The sequence below is a fragment of the Muscardinus avellanarius genome (genome assembly GCF_963383645.1).
Source record: "Muscardinus avellanarius genome assembly, chromosome: 17".
Classification (NCBI taxonomy): Eukaryota; Metazoa; Chordata; class Mammalia; order Rodentia; family Gliridae; genus Muscardinus; species Muscardinus avellanarius.
The window spans coordinates 24640414-24664777 of NC_137803.1; the positions used below are offsets into that span (position 1 = coordinate 24640414).

Sequence of the window (24364 nt, forward strand, 5' to 3'; positions counted from 1 at the left end):
ACAAAAAAATAACATAGGTGAATTAACTTTGAGAACTTCTCTGCCTTTAAAATCAATATTAAGTTTATTCTGTAGAATAACACACATACCAATGTTCTGCATATAAAAGGCTCTAAGACATTTTAAAGGGCTAAATTTTCCAGCATTGGAATGACTCCTTCATACATAACTGGTGAAGATTTAATAAGTGTTCTTCCTGATCTTCAAGCTCTGAACCATGCCTGAAAAGTTCTAAATAGGAAAAAAAAAGTTTTAATCCAGTTTCTGTCTGCTAGGAGCAAGGCAGCAAACACATCTTTCAACCCTTTATGAAAAGATAAAGCAGAACAAAAATGAAATCGATCTTCAGATTATAAACAGGATTGTATTTTGTAGTCCACCATCCTGACAATGGCAAGGGCCCCCAGAGAGAGACCTCAGTCTAAAGGCTGCGGGTCTGCAATAGGCATGGTGTGAAGTACTTCATCTAGGAGCTGGAGGGCCCGGTGTAAGTGGATCTCAATCCAGCAAGGCGTTTCTTTGATACTCTGTCTTGGGTAATCCGGTCCCCAGCCTTTCACAAAGCTCATCCTGAGTATGCATAAGCGACGGAGGTCATCAACGCCAATGCCGGCAGCAGCGGACAGACCTAGCAGAACACGGTGGGAAGACGTCAGAGGGCAGGTGGTCTCTCCCCATCCTCCCTACATTCTACTTTCGTTCTTTTCCTCAGCTTATAATGTCTCTGAAAATGCCAAGAAGCAGTAGATCTAAACCTTATCAACAGGGACTGAAAGCTTTTGGTTAAGACAGTTATATTCCACATGTGTCTTCTAGCTACCACCAATTACAAATTACCACAGTCCATCAATACCCCATCTATTTTTCTCTTTAGAGTGGAGGTGAAAGGATAAGAAACAACTTGTTTTAAGAGACAGTATATATCCACAGGTTGGTTCTAAGAACCTTACTGTCTACACAGCCTAGTTCAGAGTAAGACATGACTAATAACGAGACAGTTAACATGGCTGGCTCCACTAAGACCTCTCAGATGACCCAGATGATGTTTATCTCTCAACTTTGCAGTGTTAACAGAGATAAAATACAACAGAGGCAGTAGATGAGAATAAGGAATTTAAAACTAGTTCTGATTTCTGTAGAAAAAAATAAGTTTATAACATCAAAACTAGCAAATTAATGGTTTAGACGCCCATTTTGTTAAATTAAAACTCTCTACTGAATATGTCTTACCTACATCTAAATTGTAAACTCCTGAACATAAGTCACAATGAAGACTCTGCATCTAATTTTCCACTCAGAATATACAGTCATATAGTCATCTGCATAATCAGCATTACCATGAAACTAATGGGAAGAATTTGCATGTACTGTAGAGAAACCTGCAGGGCCACTGCAGTTTTCTTGGCCAGTGTGATTTGCTTACCACACTGAAGAGGTTAAGAACAGGGGTTGAATGAATCACTAGTTATGCCTTCAGACGTGGAAGATGGGTGCCACGTGTTTCCATCATAAAAGTCTATAGTCAGGAGTTTAACTCTGCAGTAAAAAATTCCCCATCAGTGTGAAACCTGGCACACAGTTCAATTTTACCCTAAAATTAAAAAGAAGTCTACAAGTTATCAAAATACCACCCTCACTTAAGTTTTCTCTCCATGCTTAGCATACTTGGGAAAAAATCAGAGAGGTGTTCAATTCTAAAATTCGAATATGCTTTCCTTACTAAACAAAGCCAAGCACTTCAGTGATTACAACCCACCCTGGGTGGTGAGGCACAAATCAGAATAAGCATCAATGAAAAGGGGAGACAGAATAATATAATATCATAATAAGACCCCTTTCTCCCATACTCCCTTTTTGATACAGAAAGAACTCAAATAGGGTTCTATCCTAGTCGAGGCAACTATTATCATCCCAGTAAAAAGAATGTTAACTTCTATTATTACTTAATTAATCATCTGAATAAATAAAAGAAAAAAGCCACTATTACACTTTTAAAGAGAAATCAAGAGTATACTTACTGATAGCAGGAGCTATGCCACCTACTGATCCAGGACCAGGGATGTTTCCTGCCACGGCTGCTGCCTGGGCAGCAGCGGCAGCCTGGGCGGTGGCCGCCTGCTGCTGCATCTGTCGATGACACTGACGCAAATCAAAGACCTTTAAAAAGAAGTTAAAGGTTATGAGTCTGTCAGAAAAGAATTCAAAGATAAAAAAATCAATGTCCAGCCTGGCATGATGGCACACACCTATAATCCTAGTACTTGGTGGCTGAGACAGGATGATCATAGTTTCACACCCTGCTTCAGCTACTTAGTGAGGCCCTCAGCAACTTAGTGAGACCGTTTCAGAAAAAAGAGTAAAGCTGGGCATGGTGGCGCACGCTTGTAATCCCAGCATTTGGGAGGATGAGACAGGAGGATCGTGGTTTGGGGACAGCCTCAGCTACTTAGTGAGGCCCTGTTTAAAAATAAAGAATAAAAAATAGGGCTGGGGGTGTAGCTTGGAGGTAGAACACCCCTGGGTTCCATCTCTAGTATCGGGGGGGAAAAAAAGAAAAAGAGGCTGGAGGTGTAGCTTTAGCTTGGAGGTTAGAATGGCCCTAGGTTCAATCCCAGTACCTCAAAAAATATATATAATTTATTGAAACTCACAGCTTCATTTTTACCTCTTACAAATAGCGAATTAAGCCGGATGTAGTGACACACGCTTGTAATCCCAGCATTTGGGAGGCTGAGACAGGAGGATCTGGGTTCACAGACAGTCTCAGCTATTACTTAGTGAGGCCCTTTGCAACCCAGTGAGACCCTGTTTCACAATAAAGACTAAAAAAATAGGGCTGGGGCTGAATGTGGTAACGCACGCTTGTAATCCCCGCGCTTGGGAGTCGGAGACAGGAGGATCGTGCAGGTTCGAAGTCAGCCTCGCTGGCTGTTTCCAAATGAAAATACTATAAAATAGGTCTGGGAGTGTAGCCCAGAGGTAGCAGGGCTTCCAGGAACCCCAGTACCACAAAAAAAAAAAAAAATAGGGCTGGGGGTGTAGCTCAGAGGTAGAATGCTTCTGGGTTCCATTCCCAATGCTGCAAATAAATATATAAACAAACAAGTAGAGAATTAAAATTTAAATTTTCTATGTAGATTGCAACCAGTATAAAACTAGTTAGAAAAGGTGGCTTGGAGCACCCCAAGAGGTACACTTCACTATCAGTACAACTCTGACCACCACAGGCCTCTGTACCCTTCATCTCATTCAGTGTGGACCAGCTGCTACTCTCCTTGTGAAAAGACCAAACTCAAGAGTTTTTCTTTAGACTAGAGTTGATGGCTTTGGTCACTTTGTCAACATCTTTTCTCACCATTCCTTATCAATATTGCTATCTATTTATTTATGCACTGGGATTAAAACTTAGGATACTCTAACTCTAAACTACATCCCCAGCCGTATTTATTTCTTAATTTGGAAACAGCATTTCACTAAGTTGCTGGGGCTGGCTTCAAACTGTGATCCTCCTGTCTCGGTACTGGAAGGACAGGCATGTGCCACCAAGTCTGGCTCATTCTTGCTATTTAAAGGAGTGTAATGTCACTATATAAAACATCTACATTTTTACAGATGTATGCTTTAGTAACTAGGAGCAAAATAACATGATAACTAAGGCTTTTTTCAAATTCTCCAAGGAAGAAAAAAAAGTATAGATCAAGTAAATATAAAATCTTAACTACTTCATCTGGGTGATGAATATATGGAATTTATTCGTTTTTTTTTGTATGCTTGAAAATGTTTATAGTTTGGCCAGGCGTGGTGGCGCACGTTTGTAATCCCCACGCTTGGGAGGCAGAGACAGGAGGATCGCGCAGGTTCGAAGCCAGCCGCGCGCACTGGCTTAGGAGACCCTGTTTCCAAATAAAAATATAAAAAAAATAGGTCTGGGAGTGTAGCCCGGAGGTAGAAGGGCTTCCAGGAACCCCAGTACCAAAAAAAAAAAAGTTTATAGTTTTAGCTCTGTGTGTGTGTGTGTGTGTGTGTGTGTGTGTGTGTGTGTGTGTGTGTGTCTTTTTGCAACCAAGGATCAAACCCAGAGCGCCACACCCGTAAAGCAGGCCCTTTTCCACTGAGCTATATTCCAGCTACAAAAATGTTTAATTTTAAAAGAAAAAGACCAATTTTGAATTGTTGCTACCTGCGAATTGTATAGGTTAAGTTTGATAACCTATCTGGAGCTTCAAATTTCTTATCTCTAAAATTAAGACTGCTAGCCAGGTGTAGTGGTGCACACTTGTAATCCCAGTACTTGGGAGGTTGAGACAAGAGGATTGCATAGGTTTGAAGCCAGCCTCAGCTACTTAGTGAGGCTCTCAGCAACTTAGTGAGATTCTGTTTCCAAAGGAAATAGAAAATAGGTCTGGGAGTGTAGCCTGAAGGTAGAATGCTTCTGGGTTCTATCCCCAGCACCACAAAAAATAAAATTAAATTAAAACTAGACTGCTAAATATATGCACTTTTATAGGATTATTATAAACTCAGTGTAATACATGGTAAGGTATCAATGCATTTCCCTTATTATTTTGTTTCTGACCTCCCCGGGAGCCATTTTTCTTTCAGGATGAGTGAAGGAGTAGCTGACATGTACTTATACTATCCTAATTTTAATGCTCTCTATCACAAAGCAGGGGAAAGAGGCCAAGAGGAGGGCAGAGGCAAGGCAATTCAGTATCAACTCTTTTTTTCTTTTCTTTTTAAACATGGTCTTGCTAAATTACTGAAGCTGGCCTGGAACCTACAATCCTTCTGTCTCAGCCTCCCAAGTCCTGGGATTACAGGCATGGGCTACAGTTCCAAGCTCAGCTATTTTTTAAATCGTTTTAACTTCTGGTATGGAAATAATCCAAATATGAACAATTATCACTGAAACTAAATCAAAGAATGCCTAATAGGTGACAGGTCTGGAGCCCACAGTATAAATTTTGAAATGCTTGAAAAATCTTTAACCATGGTATTTACATAAACTGTAACAAACAACACACAATAATAAGCTCTTTGTAAACTATAACTTAGAATAATACACTCTCTTCACACAGCAAAGCGCCTTCCTATTTACTTCTCCACTGAGTGCCTATCTTCTCTAGTCATTCTCAGAATCAATGAAAGACAAAACTTATACTGTCCTATTCTATGAGGAGATAAGAATTTGTCAAATGACCAAATTATTAAGTCCTAATATATATTCCAAGACAGAAGCATGACAAAATCAGGTTCTAGAAATCAGAAATCTCAGATGCCCAAAACTTTATCAGGATTTCCCAACAGTTCATTAGATTCTAAATTATTTCCCCAGGGTATGACCTTTGTAGAAGGCATTACCAAGCATGGCACAAACACTCTAAATGACCATACAAATGCTTCTTTTAAAAAATAAGAAAATGCTGAGCCAGGCATGGTGATGCACACTTGTAATCCCAGCACCTGGGATTGGGAGGCTGAGACAGGAGGATCGCACAGGTTCGAAGCCAGCCTCAGCTACTTATTAAGGCTCTCAGCAACTTAGTGAGACCCTGTTTCCAAATAAAATATAAAAAAATAGGTCTAGGGGTATAGCCTGGAGGTAGAAAAAGCCCCTGGGTTCAATCCCCAGCACCACACACGAAAGAAAGAAAGAAAGAAAGAAAGAAAGAAAGAAAGAAAGAAAGAAAGAAAGAAAGGAAGGAAGGAAGGAAGGAAGGAAGGAAGGAAGGAAGAAAGAAAGAAAGAGCTAAATTTTTACATTTTAGATAAGTTTTAAGCTTATAGAAAAACTGAATAGAAAGTAAAGTTCCTGTTTCCTCAACATACACATACACTTCCCCCCACTATCATCTTTAGTACAGTGTAGAGACAGTGACATCTTATCACCCTAAGTATACAGTTTGCAACTGTTTGATGTATTACCATTTACTCACATATGAAAAATATCTTGGCTGCTTTCAAGTACTGGCAACTATGAATAAAGCTGCTACGAACATCTGTGTGCAGGTTTCTGTGTAGACTGAAGTTTTTAATTTATTTGGGTAAATGTCGCAAGGAGTATGATTGCTCGATCGTATGGTAAGAGTATGCTTAGTTTTATAAGAAACTGCCCAACTGCCTAATGACGACACCAGTTTGCATTCTCACCACAATGATGAGAGCTGCACCTCCTGGCCAGGACTTGCTGGGTAGTTTGGCTTTCCTAGTAGGTGTGTAGGAGGGTCTCATTTTAGTTTCCATTCACAATTCCATACAGCATGTGACACTGAGCACCTTTTCAGATGCTTGCTTGCCATCTGTGTATTTTTTTCACTGAATTGTCAGTTTAGGTATTTTGTCCATTTTTTTAACTGAGTTGTTATTGTAAAATTTATTAAGAGTCTCTGTATATTTGGAATGCAGTGCTTTATCAGCTATGTCTCTGGGAAATATTTTCTTCCTGGCTGTGGCTTGTCTTCTCGTTCTCTTAACATTGTCTTTCAAAGAGCAGAGATTATTGTCAGTGAATTCAGGCCTATCCATTGTTTTTCAAGAATTATGCCTTTGATGTTACATCTAAAAATTCATCACCAATATCATTAGATTTTCTCCTGCTTTTAGTTTTATAGTTTTGTGTTTGACATTTAAGTCTATAAAAACACTTCTTAAACCACCACTAACCAAGTACGGTACATATGTAATCTTATTATCTGCGAACATGGAATAAAACTTATTACTTCTGTTGATGATGAGATCTAGGTTGGTTCCATATTTTGGCTATTACAAACTGTGCTGCTATGAACATGGGTATGCTTATGTAAACGTAGTTCTCTGATTTCAACCCCTTTGGAAAGATACCCAGGAGTGGTATAGCTGGATCAAGTGGTGGATCTATTCCCAGTTTTCTAAGGAATCTCCATACTGATCTCCATAGTGGCTGAACTACTCTGCACTCCCACCAATGGTGTAAAAGAATTCCTCTTTCCCCACATCCTCGCCAGCAATTGTTGTTTGATTTCTTTATGTTTGCCACTGTGATTGGGGTTAGATGGAATCTCAGCGTAGTTTTGATTTGCATCTCCCTGATGGCTAGTGATGTTAAACATCTTTTCATGTGTCTATTGGCCATTTGTATCTCTTCTTTTGTGAAATGTCTTTTCATTTCAGTTGCCCATTTCTTGATTGGGTTGTTTGTTTTGCTAGTGTAGAGTCTTTTGAGCTCTTTGTATATTCTGGATATTAGCCCCCTATCAGAGTGGTGGCTGGTAAAGTTCTCCCATTCTGTAGGCTTCCTCTTTAGGTTCTTGATGGTTTCCTTTGATGAGAAGAAACTTTTTAGTTTGAAGAGATCCCACTTATTAATTCTTGCTTTAATTTCCTGCGCTTTGGAAGTCTTATTGAGAAAGTTGCTCCCTGTGCCTATATGTTGGGAGATAGATCCTATGCCTTCCTCTAATAACTAGATCTCCATCAACAGATGAATGGATTGCAAAATTATGGGAAATACACACAATGGAATTCTATTCAGCTATAAAGAAGAATAAAATAATAGCATTTGCAAGAAGATGGAAGGAAATGGAGAACATTATGTTAAGTGAGATTAGTCAAGCACAGAAAGAGAAGGGACATATGTTTTCTCTAATATGTCCAAGCTAAGGAGTAGTGGTAATACCAGAGGGACTTCAAATGATGGAGGGGAAATCTCAGCAAAGCTTGAATGGAAAGATAGGAGAGGAAGAAAGCTGAGGTTGTTCAATGGAGGAGCTACATATGAATATGTGTAATAGTATAAATATAACATGGTTAACCTGGACACTCTCTATTGGGAGGGGGGAAGGGAAATGGAAGGGAAAGGCATGAAGCACAATCTAAATGTACACCACTTTCAATATGTTCCACTTATAAAAAATTAAAATTAAACAAAAACTTATTACTTGAATTCCAAGATTCAAATATGCTCAACATTCCCCTGCCTCACCATGAATCACTAAAAACAACCAAGTAATCATCACACAGTCATGCTACAATTACACTGTAAATAATCACATTTAAGGTTTAGCCTGAATCTATAATACTGAACACCAGCAGTATATATTATAGACAATCACAAAGATAAAACTGGGAAACTTTTATCTGAAGATGTAGCAAAAATGATTCATTAGACATCTCGGCAAACTTTCCTTCTATGATAGACTATACAACACTCAACCAAAAAATGTAAAATTCCTCAGTTAAACTCCGTAACACTACTAAGACCTGGATTGTCTCCTAACTTCACTCCACTGATACAATACACATAACATATTTATCTATTATAATAAATGGTAAAATTGAGGCTGTCATTGAATGGTAAAGTTGGGCATGGTGGCACACACTTGTAATCCCAGTACTCGGGAGGCTGAAACAGGAGGATCGCACAGGTTCAAAGCCAGCCTCAGCTACTGAGTGAGGCTCTCAGCAACCAAGACCCTGTTTCTGCCGGGCGTGGTGGCGCACGCTTGTAATCCCCGCGCTTGGGAGGTGGAGACAGGAGGATCGCGCTGGTTCGGAGCCAGCCTTGCTGGCTTAATAGACTCTGTTTCCACATAAAAATGTTAAAAAATAGGTCTGGGAGTGTAGCCCGTGGGAGTGTATATCGGAGGTAGAAGGGCTTCCAGGAACTCCAGTACCACCAAAAAAAAAAAAAAAAAGACCCTGTTTCCAAATAAAATATAAAATAGGTCTGGGAGTTTAGCCTGGAGGTAGAAAGCCCCTAGTTTCCATCCCCAGTTCCACACACACACACACAAAAACCTGACTATCACTCCTGTAACTACCATGTATGTTTATATGTAGTTTCCTACAGTTACTCTCATATTTTTCCTTCAAATTTTTTATTCAACATCTTCAAGATAACTTCCTTTCAATCAAGAGTCACATTTTGACATTTTTCTTTCACAAGGTTTAATTGCAATAACACTTCCGTTTGAATTAACACCAGAAAAAGTAATATGGAAGGAGAAAAAAAATGGTTTTGTTGGTAATTGGGGGGCATCTGAACATAAAAATGCATTAAGAACTTGCTAAGTAAGCCGGGTGTGGTGGCGCATGCTTGTAATCCAAGTGCTTGGGAGGCTGAGACAGGAGGATCGCACAGGTTCGAAGCTAGCCTCAGCTACTGAGTGAAGCTCTCAGCAACTTAGTGAGACCCTGTTTCCAAATAAAGTATAAAAAAGGTCTGGAAGTATAGCCTGAAGGTAGAAGAGGCCTTGGGTTCCACCCCCAGTACCACACACCAAAAAAAAAAAAAAAAAAAGAAAAAAGAAAAAAAAAGAACTTGCTAACTTATGGAGGAACTGAGAATAAATTTAAGTGGATTTCATAATACCCTTCAACCTAACACACCTGTGGCTTAGAAGCATCTTGTCTTCTCTCCCTGACATGGCCCGACTCAGGATCAGAGAAAAGAAAACCAAAACCACCACAAAAGCCGGGCGTGGTGGCACACGCTTGTAATCCCAGCACTTGGGAGGCTGAGACAGGAGGATCCCACAGGTTTGAACCCAGCCTTAAGTGAGACCCTATTTCCAAATAAAGTATAAAATAGGTCTGGGAGTATAGTCCAGAGGTAGAAAGCCCCTGGGTTCCACCCCCAGTAAAACACACACACACACACACACACACACACACACACACCCCACCACCACCACCACCACCACCACCACCACCACCACCACCACCAGATTTCTCTTCACATCTACTAGGACAGTGAAATAAAAAAGATAACAAATATGGATGAAAACGGAAACTGGACCCTCACACACTGCTAGGGAATATGAAATGGTATAGCTATATTTTTAGAAAACACTAGCTGATCCTCCAAACATTTCACACAGAAGCTACCCTATGATCTGGCAGTTCTACTGTCAGGTATATTACCAAGATAAATAAAAATATGATCACACAAATATTTGTACACAAATTTCCACAACAGTGTCATTCATAATATGGCCAGAAAGTAGAAATCCATTGCCTATCAAACAATGAATGAACAAAATGTGGCATATGGAATATTATTTAAGTATAAAAAGGAATAATGTCCTGCTACATGGTACATGGATGAAGCTTGAGACATGCCTAGTGAAAGAAGCAAGTCACCAAAGACCACATTATATGAATCCATATATATGAAATGTCCTGAATAGGCAAATACATAGAAAAACTAGTGGTTGTCTAGTATTACAGAAAAAAGGGTCTGGTGGTAATAGCTAAAGGGCATAGGATTTATTTCTGGTATGATGAAATGTTCTAGAATTGAACATGATAATAGCTGCACAATTCTGAATTGTACACATGAAAGGAATAAAATATGGCATATGAATTATATCTCAATAAAGCTGTTGAAATTCAGAATTCCCTGTGTGCAAGTAACACAAAACAAGACCTTACTTGTGGAAGTAAAAGAACAAGGCCACCTAAAGAGAAGTTAAACATGTTTTATTTAAAGCTTGAAAAATATCATTCCACTAGATTTTTATGAATATCAGATGACTATATTATGAGAGAAATAAAAATATCAACATCTAAGAAGAAGAAAATTTAAATTCTAGCTTCTTGGCTTATAAAATTATGGCTCTCTAAATCTATGCTTTCTTCACTAATTAAAGAGGGGAAAATGTGTATGTGCACTTACACTCAGTGCCTAAGCACTCTTCCTCGGGTTACTGCATACAACTCCCCAGTAATACCACTCCTAGTGAGACTCTTATCTGGCAACCTAAATATTAATTTATATATTCTTTCATTACTGCTGCCCCAAAAATTTGACTAATAAAGAAAATGTAAATGGTTAAATTTAAGGTATACTTGCATCTGTCTCTTTTTAAGAGTCTTCTGAATATCAGCCATATAGTTAATAAAAATAAATAAATCATGCCGGGTGTGGTGGCGCATACTTGTAATCCCAGTGCTTGGAGGCTGAGACAGGAGGATCACACCTTTTCGAAGCCCAGCCTCAGCTACTGAGTGAGGCTCTCAGCAACTTAGTGAGACCCTGCTTCCAAATAAAATATAAAATAGGGCTGGGAGTATAGCCCAGAGGTAGAAAAGCCCCTGGGTTCCACCCCCAGTACCACAAAAATTTAAAAAAATTAAATCATCTTTTTTTTTTTTAAGCTTTCTTTTTTTACAGTACTGAGGATGAAACCCAGGGGCATTCTACCTTCAAGCTACATCCTAGCCATACCCTATTTTTTTCCCCCTTTATTTTGAAACGGAGTCTCACTAAGTTGAGGAAGGCCTCACTAAGTAGCTGAAGCTGTCTGTGAACTGTGATCCTCCTGTCTAAGCCTCCCAAGTACTGGGATTACAAGCGTGGGCCACCAAGCCCAGCTAACTATATCCTCTTAAATTTTAGTTAACATGACAAGACAATATGTCTGTGTTTTGTTTGTGGCAAAGTATGAGATCACTATTAAAATCAATCCATGCCAATGGTAAAGACTTACTTCAAACCTTACAAGTCTCTTTCATACCTTTGAGCCCTATGTACCAATATAGAAATGTTACATTCAAGCTGGGCATGGTGGCACAGGTAAAAACTTTCTCAACAAGACCCCAAAGGCACAAGAAATTAAAAGGCAGATCAATAAATAATATTGTACTAAACTGAAGAGCTTCGGTACAGCAAAAGAAACTATTAAGAAATTCAACAGAGAGCCAAAAGAATGGGAGAAAATTTTGCCAACTATTCTTCTGATAGAGGACTAGTATCTAGAATATACACAGAACTCAAGAAACAAAAAACCCTAGCAAAATGAGCAAGTGAAATAGACATTTCAAAAAATTATTAGTTCAAATGGCCAATAAATGTATAAAAAATCTTCATCATTAGCAATAAGAGATGCAAATCAAAACTACCCTGAGATTTCTCCTCACTCCAGCCAGAATGGTAATCATTCAAAACACACACACACACACACACACACACACACACACACACACACACACACACACACAATGCTGGAAAAGATGTGAAGAATTGGGAATTCTAACACATTGTTGGTGGGATTGCAAATTAGTGCAACCATTTTGAAAAACAGTATAGAGGATCCTCAAAAGAATAAGAACGAACATACCATATGATCCAGCAATACCACTTCTGGGTATCTACCCAAAAGAATGGAAACCAAAAGCCAAGAATGGTGGCATAGGCTTGTAATCCTAGTACTTAGCAGGCTGTCATGCCAGCCTCAGCAACTTGTGAAGCCCTCTATAACTTGTGAAGCCCTTTACAACTTGTGAAGCCCTCTGCAACTTAGTGAGATCCTGTTTTCAAATAAAAAATAGGGCTGGGGATGTAACTCAAAAGGTAGAATGCTCCTGGGTTCAATCCCCAGTTCTGGGAAAAAAGAAAAAAAAGAGAATGGAAGCCAAACTAATGTATGAATATCTATGTTCACAGCTGCACAATTCACAATTGCCAAACTATAGAACCAGCCAAGATGTCCATCAACAGATGAATTAATTACAAAACTATGGGATATGTATACAATGGAATTTTACTCAGCCATAAAGAACAAAATTAGCAAGCTAAACCAGGGCGTGGTAGCGCACACTTGTAATCCCCGCGCTTGGGAGGCTGAGACAAGAGGATCGCACAGGTTCGAAGCCAGCCTCAGCTACTTAGTGAGGCTCTCGGCAACTTAGTGAGACCCTGTTTCCAAATAAAATATAAAATAAGACTGGGAGCCCTATTTTATAGCCCGGAGGTAGAAAGCCTCTGGGGTTCCACCCGGTACCACCACCAAAAAAAAAAAAAAAAAAAAAAAAAAAATATATATATATATATATATATAGAGAGAGAGAGAGAGAGAGAGAGAGGGAGAAAGAGAAAAGCTTATTGATAAGGGGAGATGGGAGGAAGGAACAGGGAAAGGGGAAGGAAAGAAGATATAGAGACTGAAAAAGATAAACCTAAAATACTGAAGAAAATACTTGAAATCATGTATCTGATAAGAGACTAGTACTCAGAATATATAAAGAACTCTTCGAACTCGATAATAAAAGTTTACAAATGGGCACAGGATCTGCACGGATATTTCTCCAAAGATATACAAATAGCCAATAGCATGCCAAGAGATGCTTTTATTAGTCATTAGGGAAATGTAAATAAACCAAAACCATGATAACACTTCATATTCATTAGGATGGCTAAACCAAAACAACAGATCATAATAAGTCTTTGTAAGACTGCAGAGAAGCAGATACCCTCATATAATGCTGGTCGAAATGTAAAATGACACAGTAACTCTGGAAAAAAGTTTGGCAGTTCCTCAAAAAGTTAAAACACAGAATCACGTTATGATAAAGCAATTCTACTCCTAAGTATATGTCCAAGAAAAGAAAAACTTAAATTTACCTAAAAACTGAAGGCACTGCTGATTACAGCACCATTATTCAAAATAAACTCAAAGTAGAAACAACCCATATGTCTGTCAATTGATGATAAACAACTCAGAATGGAGAGTAGAGACTAAAGACAAAGGTCCTAGAGAAACCAAGACCCTAAAAGAGAGGGCAAAGGAGAACAATTCAACTTCTTGGAGTAACATGGAAGAGACAACAGCCAAACACTTTGGGGACTACAACTGGCTACCTACCTATCAGTCAAGTACTGGTAAACTACTTCAACAGCCAATTCAGAAATGGGCCTAAGAAAAAATATTGCAGAGACGGGAAACTTACACAATGGTAATTAGGCCCTGTAGAGACTAGAACTTAATTCCCCCAAGAGACAAAATCCCCCTACCTAATTAAAAGATTTGGTTCTGAAATGTGAATCCTGGTGCCAAGCAAAATTGCCCTATAGAAAGAGGCAATGACAGAGATGAAAAAAATAAAATGAATTTTTTTTTTTTTTTTGTGTGTGTGTGTGTGGTACCAGGGATTGAACCAAGAGGCATTCTACTTTTAAGCTACACTCCTAGTATATTACTATTTCCTCCTCCTCCTCCTCCTCCTCCTCCTCCTCCTCCTCCTCCTCCTACTCCTGGTGTGTGTGTGTGGTACTGAATCCATGGGCCGTGTGGGGGGGGGGGGTACTGAATCCATGGGCCTTTTACCTCCCAGCTCTGCCCTCAGCCCTATTTTTTACATTTTAGTTGGAAACAGGGTCTCTTAAGCCAGCAAGGCTGGCTTCGAACCTGCATGATCCTCCTGTCTCCACCTCCCAAGCGTGGGGATTACAAGCGAGTGCCACCATGCCCGGCACTCAGCCGTATTTTTTATTCTTTATTTTGAAAACAATCTCACTAAGCTACAAAGGGCCACACTAAGTAGCTGAGGGTGACTGCAAACCTGTGATCCTCTTGTCTCAGCCTCCTAAGTACTGGGATTACAAGCATGTGTCACCACATCCAGCTCATTTCTTTTTATTTATTTTTTGTTTGTTTACAAACAGGGTCTAGCTAATTTGCCGAGAGTCTTGCTAAGTTGCTGAGGCTGGTCTTGAATCTGAAATCTTCCTGTTACAACCTCTCAAGTACTAGGATTATAGGTGTGCCCCACACCCAGCTTGATTTAATTATTTCAAAACAAACTTTTCAACAAGTACAAACTGCAAAGCATGAGGAAATTCAACATCATTTAAAATAACAGGCCAGGCTCAGTGGCCCATTCCTGTAATCTCAGCACAGTATGGGGAGTCCAAGATAGAAGAATTCCAGTTAGCAGCCAGCCTCAGCAACCTCATGAGGCTCTCTGCAACTTTTTGAGACCTTGTTTCCAAATAAAAAATAATATGGGCTGGGATATAGCTCAGAGTCAAAATGTTCCTGTGTTCAATTCCCAGTACCACAAACAGAACAACAAAACAAGCCAGGTATCATGGTATACATTTATTTATTTATTTATTTATTTATTTATTTATTTATTTATTTTGCAGTACTGGGAATTGAACCCAGGGGCATTTGACCTCTGAGCTACACTCCCTGCCCTATGTTTTATTCTTTATTTTGAAACCGAGTCTCACTGAGCTGCAGAGGGCCTAAGTAGCTGAGGCTATCCATGAACCGCAATCCTTCGGTCTCAGCCTCCTGAATGCTGGGATTACAAGCATGCGTCACCATGCCCAACTTGATTTTTTTTTTTAACCAATTTCCATGTTGAAGGAATATAAGTTTAGAGGTTTTACTCAATATTTCCGAAATTCTATATATTATCCCATCACATTCAACACATCTGATAATAATGCACTAATGCACACAGGTAACCACAAGAGTAGATAACCATGTCAATAAATGCTCCAGAAATGTGTTTTATGCACAAAAAAGCACAATTTTTATAATGTTTCCACATACATTTTTCTATTCTTCTCACATTCACTTCAATTTTTTAAGCAACAGAGATTTCTAAATCTAAAATATTCAAATAAAATTGCAACTAACCTTTATATACGCACTTGGGTAGATCTTATGAACTGCGTCTCCAGGAGCACGTCCAGCTTCTCTGTCTAAGTAATAACTCTGTACAAAGACTGCATGGTCGCTAAGGCACCTGACCCAAACATCACCTTCACCTTTACATTCCAACTGCACGCCTTTGCCTATGTGCAACCTTAGGAAGAGAAAAAAATTACATTTCATCTTAAGTATCTGCAAATAAAATTAGTTCAGATTATACTGCATACTCATATACTGCATATTGAGAGTTACAAAGGATATAACACCATCACCAAACGATAACCATGGTTACCATTTTTGCATTTTCTTTTCCTATGCATACACAATAATGAGAAACATCTACCTAGAGCTTACTATGTGTCAGAAGCACTTAAAAGACTTCTCATTTAACCCTCACAACTCAATGAATTAAATGCTATAATTTCCATTTTATAAGACAAAACTAAGGCTTATAAGCTACATTGTCCAAATCAATAGCCACAAGCAACATGTGACTAAGTTAATTAAATTAAAAATTCAGCTAATCCCATGAGCCATATTCTAAGTATACAAAAGCTACATGTGGCTAATGGCTACTAAACTGAACAGTACAGATATAAATTATTTCCTTCATCACAAAAAATTCTATTAGCCAGCACTGACATAGAAAGTAACTTGCCAAAGTCACACACCAAGTGATAAGATCAAAATTATGTGCTTGTGCACGTGTCCTTAAATAAGTGAGACCAAAGGCCTATGTGTGTTTCCCTGTCATTTTGAGCATTTCCATTTCATTAAATTTATTAACACTTTAATCATTACATAAAAGTAAAAGCTTATCAATTTACTTAACCATTTTCCTTTTTGTGTGTGTGGTGCTGGGAATTAAACCCAGGGGCATTCTACTTCCAAGCCTCACTAAGTTGTGGAGGGCCTAAGTAGCTGAGGCTGGCTGCAAACCTGCAATCCTCCTGTCTCAGCCTTCCAAGTACTAGGATTACAAGCATGCACCACCCACACCCAGCAACCATTTCCCTTTTATTACCAATTTTTCAACATTATAAATAAGTTTCAGAAACATCTGTTATATATTTCAAAAATTTGCAGATAAAACATATTATCAGAAAAAATAGAAATTAGTTTTCAAACTGAATTCTAAAAGAACTAGTTACTATATTAAACATGGAAACCTCAATTTTTATCTTTAGACACTAAACAATTATCTACAATTAAAATAGAATCCTGTCAGGTGTGATGGCACACACTTACAATCCCAGCATTTGGGAGGCTGAGATAGGGGGATCGCAGTTCGCGGACAGCCTCAGCTACTTGGTGAGGCCCTAAGTGAGTGAGACCCTGTTTCAAAATAAAGAATAAAAAATAGGGCTGGGGTGTAGCTCAGAGGTAGAATGTCCCTGGGTTCCATCCCTAATACCTAAAAAAAAAAAAAAAAAAAAAAAAAGAATTCTTGCAAATTCCAAATTTTCAAAATTATCTTTACTCCTTTATTTATATTTCAGAATGTAAATGTACATAGAAAAACACAATGCCAAATAAAAGACAACATACTGTGCTGGGCTTTTTAAAAAGCTGTGCAACTATACAGTCAGTACCTTGCTCTCTCAATGGCTTCTGTCCTGTGGACGTTGGAGAGTTGACCCAGGCAAAAGCGATCTCCTCCAGAAGGATCCACATATCCGTCAACAGTTACAATAGGGCAGCTTGAAGGAACCTTAAATGTCTCTCCTACCTGGACATCCATTTCAAAGTAAGCAATGGAACACCAATACTCAGGAGCTATAGGAAATAAATGAGAAAGAACATCCACCCATGTGAGACGTTATGCTTTCACTTTCCCTCCAAAAGACAGCTTTTCCTAAAAGAAAGGATGAAGGGAGGGGAGAGGAAAATGAAAAGCACCCAAAAGAATTGGATTAAAATAACACAACACAATAAAAGAAGAAACTTTCAAGCCTTACATTTTCTAGCTTAATATCTCACTCTCTTCTTAAAACTCAAAAGCATTTCTTGAATCTAGAATTTGGTTCTTACCTCAAAGGACCAAGTTAACTGAAAATTTAAAGAACACAAGTAAACAGAAGCTAAATTATTTTGCCATGATGTTTCATTTAACTGCACTTATTTCCTATATTTTTCTGAACTTTCTTTTTTTTTTAAATACACTGACCCTGAGGCATATTCCAGGAAAGAGTTGTTGAATATCAACCCATGCTGTATGTATGTATGTGTATATTATATATATATTTTTTTTTTCTTTTTGGTACTGGGAATTAAACCCATGGGCATTCTATCTGTAAGCCACATCTCTAGCCCTTTTTAGTTTTTTACTTTGAAAAAGGATCTTGCTAATCTGCTGAGGCTGGTCTTAAACTTCTGATCCTCCAATCTCAGCCTCCCAAGTACTGGGATTATAGGCATGAGCCACTATGCCCAGTTCATGGTTTATTGTTATAGAATCTACCTGAAAGAAAGTGCAGAAGCAGATGAGCCATCAGAGGACTGAGTAAAGGCTAATTACACTCTTAAGTGCACAGTTGTTATATACAGAGATTCTCAATTGTCTATGGGTGGAAGGTCTTTTGTTCCATCAGTGCCGTATCCCACAGCAAGGAATGTTTTTAGTGAAGTCAAGTCATATTAACAATTATAATTTTACAATTTTAACTTTGAAGATGTATTTAGTGAATTCATTTGAACGACAATTTTTTTTTTTTTTTTTGCAGTACTGAGATGGAACCCAAGGGCATTCTACCTCTAAGCTACAACCCCTGCCCTTTTTTTTTTTTATTCTTTATTTTTGAAAGAGGGTCTCAATGAGTTGCAAAGGGCCTCACTAAGTAGCTGTGGCTGTCCTCTAACTGCAATCCTCCTGTCTCAGCCTCCCCAATGCTGGGATTACAACCATGTACCACCACACCCGGCTGAATGGCAAATAATTTTAAATAATTTTAGAGTGATTGGGGAAAGGCATTATTAGTTTAGAATGCAGATACAGCTGGGCGTGGTGGCATACGCTTGTAATCCCAGCACTTGGGAGGCTGAGACAGGAGGATCACACAGGTTCGAAGCCAGCTTCAACTACTGAGTGAGGCTCTCAGCAACTTAGTGAGACACCGTTTCCAAAAAAAATATCTAATAGGTCTGGTAGTATAGCCCAGAGGTAGAAAGCCTCTGGGTTCCACCCCCAGTTCCACAAAAAAATAAATAAATAAAACAAATAAAGTAAAATTGAATGCAGATACAATCAATCAAGTACTTCTAAATTTATCTGACTACAATCACATTAAACCCATACACATGAAAATTACTTGGTTTTCCTTTTTTTTTTTTTTGCGGGTCTGGGGATGGAACCCAGGGGCATTTGACCTCCGAGCTACACCCCCTGCCCTATTTTTTATTCTTTATTTTGAAGCCGGGTCTCACTAAGTTGCAGAGGGCCTCACTAAGTAGCTGAGGCTGTGCGCAAACCACGATCCTCCAGGTCTCAGCCTCCCAAATGCTGGGATTACAAGCGTGCACCACCACGGCCGGCTCTTGGTTTTCCTTTTCTAGTTCATTTGACAGATATCAGCAGAGCACCTAGGGATGACCTAGGCATCATATACACAGCAGTGAACGAAGCAGCTTAGCCCTAGTCCATGGAGGTACAGGGCTGACAGAGGAACAAACAAATGAACAAGGTAAGTCGGGGAAGGATCAATACTGAGGGAAGAATGAAAAGATGACTGAGAAGAACACTTGGGCTGGTCGTGGGAACATACTATCTGAAGAGACAAGACCTGATAAGTCTTATATCTAGGTGAAGACTGGAAAAAGCATTTCAAGGAAGAAAACAACAAATATAAATAAAAATAAATTTAAAAAGAAAAAGGCAACCCGGATGTGGTGGCCCACGCTTGTAATCCCCACATTTGGGAGGCGGAGACAGGAGGTTCGAAGCCAGCCTTGCTGGCTTAAGAGACCCTGTTTCCAAATAAAAAAATATAAAATAGGTCTGGGAGTGGAGCCTGGAGGTAGAAAGGTTCCATCCCCAGTACCACCAAAAAGAAAAAAAAAAAAGGCAAGTACCATTTATTAAAGAATGAAAGGGAGAATGGTATATAGCTCTATCTATAGGCTTATGTGTATCTCAATGTGTTTGTTATTTATTAATTTGGACTAGAATTTGAGGAACAAAAATTTCAATGGTCCGAAAACATGGCCCCCAAAAAAAAAATAAGCCCTCCTGCTAAAAAAAATCCTAAAACAAAAATTTAAAAAGAAAAAAAAACCCACAACTTATGAACACTAGGTATATTTAATTGCTTTTTAAATGCTGTCAAGTAACAAACTACTTCCCAATTAAAAATTAATAAACCAACCACATGAAGATTGAGTGGAAAAAAAATAAAATTCAGCCAGGCACTGGTGGCCGATATCCGTAATCCCAGTACTTGGGGAGCTGAAACAGGAGGGCCACAGATTCGAGGCCAGTCGCAGTAACTTAGCTAGACCCTGTTTCAAAATAAAAAAAAATAAAAAAAACCTGCTGAGGTGTAGAATGCCTAGGATTCAATAGCCAGTAAAACACACACACACACACACACACACACACACACACACACACACACACACACACACACGTTTTGCCTCTTCCATGTAATCAATGCATCACAAATACAAGTTTTTCTGTAAGTATTTAAGTTTACAAAACTATACACCAGGTGTGGTGGTATATGCGTGTAATTCCAATACTTGGGAGGCTAAAACAGGAGGATCACAGATTTGGGAAAAGTCTCAGCAAGTAGTGAGGCTTAGTAACCTAGCAAGACTGTTTCAAAATAAAAATAAAATAGAAGTGCTTTCTACTTGAACCTCATGTTTTGTTTTTACCCAGCATTATAAACATTTTGCAACAAAATATACCTTTTGGAATTATTATTTTAATTTTAATTTTTTGTGGTACTAGGGATTGAACCCAGGGGCATTCTACATCTAAGCTACACTCCTGGCTTTATTTTATTTACTTTTGAAACAGGATTTTGCTAGGTTGATGAGAATCTTACTACTTGCTATAGACCTGAAATCCTCCTATCTCAGCCTCCCAAATCCTGGGATTACAGGCATGTACCACCATGCCCGGCTTAGACTAATGAGAGAGAGAGAGAAAGGAGAAGGGGGGCAGGGGTGGCAGGCAGGCAGACAGACGTGCAGCACAAGGGACTGAACCCAGGGCTACTCAACCTCTGAAGTACATCTCCGGCCTTTTCTATCTGGAAACAGGGTCTTAGCTAAATTACCGTGTGCTGGCCTAGAACCTGTGATTCTCCTCTTTTATTCTCCCAAGTACTGGGATTACAGGCATGTGCTGCCACATCCAGCTTAAAGACCTCTTTCTGGGAGCTAGTACTGTTTGTTGCTGCCAGAATATTGGGTAATTGTTACTGTAGCCAGCAGACCTGCCAGTCAGTTGTCTGCTGGTGCTTCTTGTCAGTGGTATGTGATATCAATAAAGAATTTTACTGTAGAAAATATCTTGTATAAATACTTCGTGATTGGCTTTTTAAGAAGATCCTTAAGCATATCATTAATGTGCATTTTCTTTTCTTTGCTTTTGGTACTGGGGATGGAAACCAGGGGCATTCTACCTCTGAGCTACACCCCTAGCCCTTTTTATTTCTTATTGTGAAACAGGGTCTTTCTTGCTAAGTTGTTTGCAACTGGGCCTCACTAAGTTTCTAAGGCTGGACTTGAACTGCAATCCTCCTGTATCAGCCTCTCAAGTCTTGGGATTACAGATGCGTACCACCACATTTGGCTTTTTTATTTTGAAACAGGGTCTCACTAAACTGAGGCTAGCCTCAAACCTGTTATCATCCTTCCTAAGCCTCTCAAATACTGGGATTACAGGTGTGTGCTAGCACACTCAACATGGTAAACAGGCCATTTTCTCTGAGTCAACTCAAGGAGGGGGAAAAAAAGGTGTTTTATAGCTCTTACGTAAGAAAAAACATACTTTTATCATTATAAACTGCAACACCTGCAATTACATTTCAACCTTATTATTTCCCATTCACCAACGGTCTTCCTTGATGTTGCTTTGCCTCATATTTCAGACACCATTCAGCAATGGTTACATAGAGCTTCATCTTGAACAGGTATAACAGGAGTTGACCTGCTAATACTGGGAAAAGGAGCTTTAAGAAATGAGAATAAAAAGAAACTGGCACTGGAGTTGTCTTACAGACCAGGATGAAAAAAGAAGGCCTACAAAGCAGGAAGGAGGCCGTTACTTTTTATGAGGCTAGAGGGTGAGAAGTAATCTAAGTTGGTCCCATAGAATCTGGTGGCACTAGGGCTATAAAATACAACATGAATAACTCTCACAATCTGCTCAAAAGAAAGGAATCTTCCTACTTTAGAAACAGAGGAAGCTGGGCATGGTGGCGCATGCTTGTAATCCCAGTACTCAGGAGGCTGAGACAGGAGGATTGCGCAGGTTCGAAGCCAGCCTCAGCTACTTGGTGAGGTTCTCAGCAACTTGGTGAGACCCTGTTTCCAAATAAAATAGAAAACAAATAGGTATGGGAGTGTAGCCCAAAGGTAGAAAGCCTCTGGGTTCCATCCCCAGCACCACAAAAAAAAAATAGAGGAAGGCAATAGGAAGTACCTATTTAGCCTTTCTGAATATCTTTATGCCTTGTTGCCACAAGGACCAAATACCATATAAATAATGATCCTGCAGCTTCTCAGCACCAGCATGAAGAGAAGGCTGGAGTGGCTCAGTTCTGAGAGGGCTTTCTTAATATCCTGACTAATCTGAAAGGAGCTAGGAATGTTATGTACTCACTGTTATTTTTAATAGTTTGCTCCTAAATTAGTAAAATAAAGTCATAAAGTGAAGCCTATTGGTTGCTTCATCACTAACCAGGAAAAAAGGTTTTATTTTGTGTGTGTGTGTGTGTGTGTGTGTGTGTGTGTGTGTGTGTGCGTGTGTGTGGTACTGGGGGTGGAACCCAGAGGTTTTCCACCTCCGGGCTATACTCCCAGACCTATTTTATATTTTATTTGGAGACAGGGCCTCACTAAGTTGATGAGAGCCTCACTAAGTAGCTGAGCCTGGCTTCGAACCTGTGTGACCCTCCTGTTCAGCCTCCCAAGCGTTGGGATTACAAGTGTGCGCCACCACACCTAGGTTGAAAAAAGGGTTTTAAAAGACTGAGTTATAGTAGAAAGGCTCCTCAAAAGACCATAAATGGAACCTCCACATAACCCAGCTGTACACTCCTAGGCATGTCCCCAAAAGAATCCAAAGTTAGAATACTACAGCAATACAAGCATAACCATGTTTGCAGCAGCACAATGCACAATAGCCAAATTATGAAACTGATCTCAGTGCCCATCAACAGATGAATGGATAAAGAAAATATGGAATATACACACAATGAAATTTTATTTAGCCATAAAAAAGAACAAAATCATGTCATTTGCAGGGAAATGAATGGAATAAGGGAATATTAGGGTGAGATCAGCCAGTAACAGAAAGCCAAGGATCTCTCTTATGTAGACGCTACAGAGAAAACCAATAACAAAAGAAATTTCAGTTAATTGAGAGAGACCAGTAAAATAGTGAAAGAGAACTAGGGGAGTAAGAGGGGAGGGCTACAATGAGGCTTGAGGAGGGAACAGTTTAAATAATGTTATGGCCATACATGAAGGTACTATCACAATCTCATTTAACATGTACAGGGAGAGGAAGGGCAAGCCTGGTGGGATTGAGAGGGAAATAAACCAAGTGATGTGTGCATGTATGATTGTCTCACTCTGAATCTCATTATTAAGTATAAAAGTAATTATCTGGACGTGGTGGTACAAGCTTATAACCTGAGTACTTAGGAGGCTAAGACAGGAGGATCACAGGTTTGTGGCCAGCTTTAGCTACTTGGTGAAACCCTGTTTCAAAGTAAAGAATAAAAAATAGGGCTGCGGGTATAGCTCCAAGGTAGAATGCTCTTGGGTTCAAACACCAGTACCACCACCAAAAAAAAAAAAAAAAGTATAAAAGTATTTAAAAGGAATACTGAGAGTTGGGCTAGGGATATAACTCAGTGGTAGAGCCCTTGCCTGGTATGTCCAAGGCCCTGGCTTCAATCCCTAACCTTGCAAAAAAAAAAAAAAAAAAAAAAAAAAAAAGACTGAATTAACAACATGAATTTTTAAGAATTTAATAAATATATATTAATAAGTATTTCTTTAAAAGGGAAATGTATCATAAATCACAATTTTATACAAGTAAATGTCCAATTATAATGGTGTGTCTTAAAGGCGTTATTTTAATTTCTGAAATAAAAATAAAATCACTCAAAATAAAAGTTAAAAATCTGGCCAGGCATAGTCATGCATGTCTGCAATCCTGAGGTAGGAGTACTGCCAGGTTCAAAGCCAGCTTTGGCAACTACGTTCAATCTTCATTATGGGGGGAGAAGGGTAAAAATCTGATCAAATGCCTAAAAGATTCATAAATTATTCCTTTTACTATTCAGATTTAATTGAGATCCCCTGTGAGAATATTTTATGAACACATAAAAGTAACTCTCTTGGACAGTGGATAGTTCCAAAGTACCAGAACATGCCTGAAGTTGGAAAATTAGGGATTTTAAATTCATTTGTGAATTTGATCTCAAATGACCTCAAAGACACTGAAGAAACCTTTCACTTTAACTTGCAAATCAGTTTTTAGTTAGGTGACTATCTACCTCAGCTTTATGAAAAAGTAAAAAACAGAACTAAGTCTGTGAAAAAGAAATGGAGTAGCCAGGCATGGTGGTGCACACTTGTAATCCCAGCATTCAGGAGGCGGAGATTAGAGGATTGTGGTTCAGACAGCTTCAGCTACTTAGTTAAGAGGCCCTCTGCAACTTAGTGAGACCTTGTTTCAAAATAAAGAATATAAAATAGGGCAG

At 39.0% G+C, this 24364-nt stretch overlaps 1 protein-coding gene across 2 annotated transcripts in view; it reads right to left on the bottom strand.

Moving 5' to 3' along the window:
- Nucleotides 1-416: 416 nt before the first annotated feature.
- Nucleotides 417-24364, bottom strand: part of SMAD4 (SMAD family member 4) — a gene marked incomplete at both ends in the record, with an annotated part of 41398 nt that continues 17450 nt past the window's right edge. For both annotated transcript variants that reach the window (XM_080714754.1, XM_080714753.1), the window contains 4 exons: nucleotides 417-628; nucleotides 2019-2157; nucleotides 15408-15576; nucleotides 17015-17198. In XM_080714754.1, coding sequence (XP_080570880.1) covers nucleotides 417-628; nucleotides 2019-2157; nucleotides 15408-15576; nucleotides 17015-17198 — 704 coding nt within the window. The remainder of the gene's footprint in view (nucleotides 629-2018; nucleotides 2158-15407; nucleotides 15577-17014; nucleotides 17199-24364) is intronic.